At 42.9% G+C, this 7,574-nt stretch overlaps 1 protein-coding gene across 1 annotated transcript in view; it reads left to right on the forward strand.

The window, feature by feature from the left end:
* Positions 1-227: 227 nt before the first annotated feature.
* Positions 228-7,574, forward strand: part of LOC102850693 (ras-related protein Rab-21-like) — a 55,921-nt gene continuing 48,574 nt past the window's right edge. The window contains exon 1 of the mRNA XM_006886092.1: positions 228-374. Coding sequence (XP_006886154.1) covers positions 228-374 — 147 coding nt within the window. The remainder of the gene's footprint in view (positions 375-7,574) is intronic.

Below are 7,574 nucleotides of genomic sequence, written 5' to 3' on the forward strand. Positions count from 1 at the left end.
GAACCCTCTTCGCCTTTCCTCCGGTTCCTGACGTGGTGGTTGGGGCTCTCCCGTCTCCCACTTAGCCCCGGATCCCCCAGGCCTCGCTCGGAGGAGGGAGTGCACACGGCGCCCGGCGTTGGCTGGGCCGGGACGGAGGAGGCCGCGCCGGCCTGTGCTGTGAAGGCGCCGCCGAGGCTGTGGGCTGCTCGGCGCGGCTCGAGCTCGCTCGGCGGGGAGAAGGAGGGATGGCTGCAGCCGGCGGCGGGGCGGCGGCCGGCCGAGCCTACTCGTTCAAGGTGGTGCTGCTGGGCGAAGGCTGCGTGGGGAAGACGTCGCTGGTGCTACGCTACTGCGAGAACAAGTTCAACGACAAGCACATCACCACTCTGCAGGTGCCGAGGCTGGGAGGGCGGGTTGCGGGAGAGGCGGAGGCCCTGGGGAGGCGGAGGGGGCCCCTCGGTGGCCCTGCTCCGGGCGGCGCTGTTAGGACCTTGCCACCCTGGACCCCTAGACCTGAGCTCGCAGTCCTCGGGCCTGTCATCCCCGCCTTCGGATTTGCTTTCTCTCACTTGGGCTTGGGGAACGCGCAGGGTCCGGGCAGCTTGTGGGCGTCGGGACAGGCTGTTAGCAGCGGGGTGGAAGGGCCCTGCGAAAAGTCCCCGCTTTCCCCCACGGTGACTGCGCACGTCGTGGAGTCCCCCACGGTGGGCCGGTTTTCCCCCTATGATGCACTTCCCTTTGGACCGTAGGTGCCTAAATCCCGCAGTCGGTGAGTGTCAGCTCTTTTTCTTTCTTTTCGAGTTAGGCATTTTAGCAGCCGATTTGATTTTGCAAACGAGGTGATTTGTAACTTAAGCGCTTGGTGATGACTAAGTGTTTACGCAAGTTCCATACTATCTTCAGGTAACGTTCTAATTGGCAAAATATTTGCCTGTGGAGGGTTTTTGAAATGACCCGCTTGCTCGTGTGGATTACGCAGTTTCATTGCTGCCTGCGTGCGTCTGACTTGTGGGTCACTTATGTTCTGTGAGGTCGGTCGACCCACACGGAGACGTCATGTAATAGTCGCCAAAAGTTGGTTCCCAAAATAAATCTTAGTTGCTGATATTGTTTATTCCCTTTACCTGTAAAATAAGATCAACTTTCCTTTTCGTTCTCATACATTATGGTTAGAAAAATGTTTAAAACGTAATCAAGCATTCTTTGGGAGTGAAGGCAGCGCTTTGAGAAAGTTCTAATCTGTCCTGTTACCCAGTCCTCCCCTCGTCTGCCCAGTACAGTTTTTATATGTTAGAAGAAAAACTCTGCAACTCCAATTTGACCAATTTAGTCAAGAGTTAGGGAAGTCTAGGGGAATGGTGTCACTCTGGAGACTAAGGTGCGTTTGATACAGTCAATCACCTTTTTTTGCATCAGAGAGTTGCACTATGACTAGGGAGGATAGAAGGAGATTAATGCCTGTGAGCTGTGGTGCTGGAGAAGAGTATTGAATGTACCATGGACTGCCAAGAAAACAGATTTAGCCTTGAGAGGGTTAAAGCAGGCTGCTCCTTGGAGGCAAGGATTCTGAGGCTTCGTCTAACATACTTTGGGCATGTTGTAAGGAGGGACAGGTCCTTGGAGAGGGACATCATGCTTGGGAGGGTGGAGGGACAGCACAGGAGGGGAAGACCCTCTATGAGGTGGATTGATTGAGTGACTGGGGTAATCGGGATGCGTGTGTCAGAGGCGGTGCGATTGGCACAGGAGAGAGCAGGGTTTAGGGCTGTTGTACATAGGGTCGCTGAGACTCGACAGTGCATAACAACAACAGGTTAAAATCTCACTTCAGCTTGTAACTAGTGATCCTTGAGCAAATTACTTAACCACTCTGCCTGAATTTCTTTGTTAAAATTGGATACTACTGCTACTACTAATACTACTACTACTACATAACAGTTGTCAGGACAAGACAAGAATAAATGAAAGAGCTTGGAACCTGACTTTGTATATGTTCTGTTTTTGTTATTGCTAGTTCACATTTAAAATAAATCTTGTCATCTCTACTAAGAATTATTTTAGTGCTTGAATAGTGGAGGGACAATGCAGGAGAGGAAGATCCTCCATGAGATGGATTGATTCAGTGACTGGAGTGATGAGGGTAGCTGTGCCAACGACAGAGCGATTGGCACAGGATAGAGCAGGGTCTAGGGCTGTTGTACAAAGGGTCTCTATGAGTCTCAGGACACTCCATGGCACATAAGAACAACAACAACAAAATAGTGTGTAAGAACATGGACGCTATTTTAATAGAATGTCCAGTCTCCTAATTGTTGTGACATTTGATGTTTCTTGCTATTATTAAACTATTATGTCGAAGTCTAAAATTGATGAGGATATTTAAGTTCTCCTTCCAGGTTCTAATTTTACTTTTGTTTTTACTATTTAAAGTATGAAAATTCAAAAGTGTATGTCAAGAAATGACTTTTTCTTTTTTTATTAATTTTAATGAAAGTTTACAGAGACTTAGGATTTCCATTCATTCATTGTTGCAGTTTTCTCCCTGCCCACCTCCCCTGCCCCCAGTTTGCTCTTCTCTTTGAAAAGTAAAAGAAAAATTCTGTCATTGTTAGACAATCCCTCCCCCCAAGTCAACTCCACTATGCAGCCTTTGTATGGACTCCTGTCATGGCAATAATACCTAATCATATATCCCTTTTAAACAGTTCTCTCCCTTATCTGTTTCAATGCAGTATACATTATTTATCCCCTCTTTCTCAGTCTGTTCCACAATCCACCAATTACTCATATGCAAGTTCAAGCTGAAGCTGAGGAAAATTAAACCAAATCCACAGGAGCCAAAATATGACTTTGATTTCATACCACCCGAATTCCAGATCATCTCAGGAACAGGTTTGAGGCCTTGAACACTAATGAGCGAAGACCAGATGAGTTGTGGGAGGATGTCAAAGATATCATTCAGGAAGAGAGTAAACGGTCATTACAAAGACAGAAGAGAAAGAAAAGAGCAAAATGGATGTCAGAAGAAACTCTGAAGGTTGCACTGGGGAGTAGAGAAGCCAAAGCACAAGGAAGAATTCAAAATACTAAAGAGCTGAACAAGAGATTTCAAAAGGCTGCTCGGAATGACAAAGCAAAATACTACAATGAAATGTGTGAGGAGCTAGAGTCAGAAAATCAAAAGGGCCGAACTCGCTCAGCATTTCTTAAGCTCAAGGAACTGAAGAACAGATTCAAACCTAGAGTTGCTGTAATCAAGGATATGCTTTGGGCAGAATATTAAATGATCCAGGAAGTATTAAAAGAAGATGGAAGGAATATACGGAGTCATTATATAGAAAGGAATTGGCAGATACAGAGGAATTTAAAGAAATAACATATGAGCAAGAGCCTATGGTGATGAAGGAAGAAGTTCAAGCTGCTTTGAAGGAAATAGCAAAAAATAAGGCCCCTGGAATAGATGGTACACCAATTGAAGTATTTCAGATAACAGATGTCGCCCTGGTTGTGCTCACCAAGTTGTGCCAAGAAATCTGGAGAACAACCACTTGGCCGACTGACTGGAAGAGATCTATATTTGTTCCCATTCCAAAGAAAGGTGACCCAACTGAGTGTGGAAACTACAGAACAGTGTCATTGATTTCACATGCAAGCAAGATTCTACTGAAGATCATCCAAAAACGATTAGAACAGCACATTAGCAGAGAACTGCCGGAAGTCCAGGCTGGGTTTAGAAGGGGTCGTGGTACTAGGGATATTGTTGCTGATGTTAGGTGGATCTTGGCTGAAAGCAGAGAATACCAGAAGAATGTCTATCTGTGTTTCATTGATTATGCAAAGGCATTTGACTGTGTGGATCATAACAAACTGTGGCTGACTCTGAGAAGAATGGGAATCCCAGAACATTTAATTGTGCTAATGCGAAACCTGTACTTGGATCAAGAGGCAGTAGTCAGAACAGAGCAGGGTAACACTGCATGGTTCAAAATTGGGAAGGGTGTACGCCAGGGATGCATCCTGTCTCCATACCTTTTCAACATGTATGCAGAGCAGATTATCCGAGAGGCTGGGCTCTATGAGGAGAATTGTGGCATCAGGATTGGTGGAAGATCTGTTAACAGTCTGCGTTATGCAGATGACACAACCCTGCTTGCTGAAACTGAGGAGGACCTCATGCACTTACTGCAAAGGGTCAAGGACTGCAGCCTTCAGTATGGACTAAGGCTCAATGTCAAGAAGACAAAGATTCTCGCCACTGGACCAATTGGCAGCATCAGGATGGATGACGAAGAGATTGAGAGTGTTCACAGCTTCAGTTTGCTCGGCTCCACAGTCAACACTCTTGGCACCAGCAGTCAGGAAATCAAAAAGCGTATCGCGATGGGAAAGTCTGCTGTTAGGGACCTCTCAAAGGTACTCAGGAGCAACAGTGTCTCTCTGGAGACTAAGGTGCGCCTGATACAGGCCATGGTCTTTGCAATCGCTTGTTATGCATCAAAGAGTTGGACAATGACTAGGGAGGACAGACCAACTTTCTCAGTCTTCCCTCAACCCCGATGTCAGTCCTGTTTTACAACAGTGGCACTATGCAATATTTGTCATTTTGTGACTGAGCTATTTCACTCAGCATCACATCCTCAAGGTCACCCATTTTGTATAGTATTTCATGAATTCCTTGTTTTTCAGTGCAGCATAGGATTCCATTGTGTGAATACAGCAGAGCTTCTCTACCCATTCATTTGTTGATGGACAGTTGGGTTGTTTCTAGCTCTTTGTGAACAAGGCAGCAATAAACATGGGTATACATGATTTTTTTTTTATAGTTCATAAATGAGCATTTATGCAGTTTCGTGTTTTGGCTTATGGAAACTTGTAGTATAGATACATCAGTCACGTGGATATTTACAAATTGATTTCATGGTAAAGTAGCAAGGATAGTGAACTTTCTTTCCCATACTTTTTGGATATGTTGTAGGAGGGGCCAGTCTATGGGAAAGGACTTCATGCTTGGAAAGGTGGAGGGTCAGTGAAGGAAGGGAAGACCTTTAAGATTTATTGATAGAGTGACTGTAATGGTGGGCTCCAGTTTGTCAGAGGTGATGAGACTAGCACAGGATAGGTAGGGTAGGGTTCAGATCCCGTTGTTCATAGGGTCACTATGAATCGTAGGTCATTCGACAGCGCATTACAACAGCAATAGATAATATTTAGTGAAATTTTACTATTCTAAGGACTTCTTACAACTACCTTGTGAGATAAGTAGCTTTATTAGTCAAATGATAAGGAAAAAGACTTAGAGAATATAAGTAATTTGCAGGTCGCATAGTGCCACAAGATATGATGCTTAAGTGGTATACCAATGTATGAAAACAGTTATTTGGGGTTTTTTTCTTTGAGAATTTGACTGTGCATTGACCTTATAGGCTTTTAATTTTCAAGTAAAGGGTTTAATAACATGTAACAGAAGATACAATCTTGTCAACAAAACTATCTTTGTACAATATACTGGGTTTTTTGTTTGTTTTTTATTCCCCCAGAGTACTCTCACATGCACTTGTATTTTAGAGAATTTAGGGCGGATAGGAAGGATAAACCAAAGATAGTTTATGTCTCACTAGTTTATTTTTAATTGAACATTTTTTGTTTTGTTTTGTTTTTTATTATTATTTTATTATTGTGTGTGTGTGTGTGTGTGTGTGTGTGTACACCATCAAATTGGATCTGACTGGTACAGGAGGAGATAGTCCCTCCTTTTCCCGGCAGAGCATCTGGTGGATTTGAACCGTGCGCCTCTGGGATTGCTAATTGAACATTTAAGGTCAAATGATTGTCCACTCTTGTTTGGGCCTGTTCACAATGTTCTGAGGTGACGTATTTAATTTTTAAACAGGCTAAATAGCAAGTAAGTAAGTTTTCCCCATGTATTAAGAAAGCCAAAATCTGTTTTCCTGCAGTTTCTTCTACTAGTTCTGCTGTCTGAATCTTGGTGTCATGTGACATCTCTTGTGATGGTTAGAATAGGTATCACATCTATGTGAGTCTTGTCTTTTCTTGGGTAAACAGCTCTGGTTCCTTTAACTGGATCTCTTGTGACATACTAAACCCTTTCATCATTTTGCTAGCTCTTCTAGACTGTCACTATACAGTCATTTTTCTTTCTTTGCAGTTTGATGTACTAAGGGCAAAAATGATTCCAGGTCTGATTTGAATAGGCAGAAAGGTGTAGGCTGTCATCACTACTAAGAATTCTTTTCTTGTGATGAAGTTAGATGGAGATTCTGTGAACTTTGAGACAGCAGATTACTCATTTTACCAAGTCTGTTTTCTCATCTGTAAAATAGTAGTAATAAAACTGTTCCTGTCATAGGCTGTTGTAAGAAATGCACATACTTACTCCCAAAAGATCTATATATTTCCTTTGAATTAATACGGACATTGGCTGTCAATGAAAAGGTCTTTGTCTGAATTTTTTTTTTAAATTGTCTGTTTCTGATCCTGTTATTTTTTTCCCCCTATAGTTTTCCAATCCTAATATTTTTGACGCTTTAAACTTAGCCTTGCTAAATTTACTCCAGCAGTAAAGCTTGTGAATTTGTTCTTTGAAATTTTGATTCTGTGATTTAAGAAACTCGGATTCTTTTGAGACTGGTACTGATTGGATCCTGGCCTGAGTAATGCATGATTTTTACTGTCTAGATTAACTGTTCATTTTAACTTTGTTATTTTAACTTTGGTAAGAATGCTATAGTGTTCTCATCAGGTTATACTAATAAGATGTTGAAAGAGAGGGTCAAGTATTGAAATCTGTAGCAAGTCACAATAGTCCAGTGATGCATGACCAGAGGGTACATTAATCTTTAGAAGTATAGGATCTTATTATGGAGTTTTTTGAGAGTAAGCATGGGACACAACCCATTCCCTCCTCTTTCCCCTTGAGTGAGAGACACAGTTATTAATAAGATATTATACATATTAATGAAGTGGAAACAGAAAACCACTTAAGACTGACTGCTGTAGGTTACTACCTAGTGAACACAAGCCTTTTAATGAAAGCAGTTATTCCAGCATTACAAATCTCTCTTCCCCTACCAGCCACATCAGACTTGCCCACAGAGAGTATCATGAGATATTTTATCAAATACTTGCTGCAGACAAGATATCTTTACTCAGAACCCAGAGCTATTAAGAGGCCATATGATTTTGTGAAAAGAGAAAAAAGACTTTGAAGTCAGACTTGAATTTGAATTCTGACTCCGAGTTCATAGACATTGTGATCTGAACAGTTTATTTTTTTTCAATTGGGAAAAACATATTGGGGGTACAAAGAGGTGAGGGTTGGGCGCAGAAGAGTGAGGATGGGCCAGGATGCAGTTGCAGAGCTGCACAGTTTTGTCGGTGGGAGAGCAGGTGAAGGAAATAATGAGGGTCCAGAGGGGACCAGATCCTACAGAGGAATGACAAGCATTTTCCAATTGTAATTAAACCAACTGTCTTATTGATTTGGGAATTGGATGCCGACTCTCTGGCTTCTTCATGCTGAACAGGGGCGTAGATGTAAAGGGGGGAAGGGAGGACACTTTATCACCTTACTG

Source organism: Elephantulus edwardii, unplaced genomic scaffold (genome assembly GCF_000299155.1).
Source record: "Elephantulus edwardii isolate Elephantulus edwardi_28Jun2011 unplaced genomic scaffold, EleEdw1.0 scaffold00047, whole genome shotgun sequence".
NCBI lineage: Eukaryota > Metazoa > Chordata > Mammalia > Macroscelidea > Macroscelididae > Elephantulus > Elephantulus edwardii.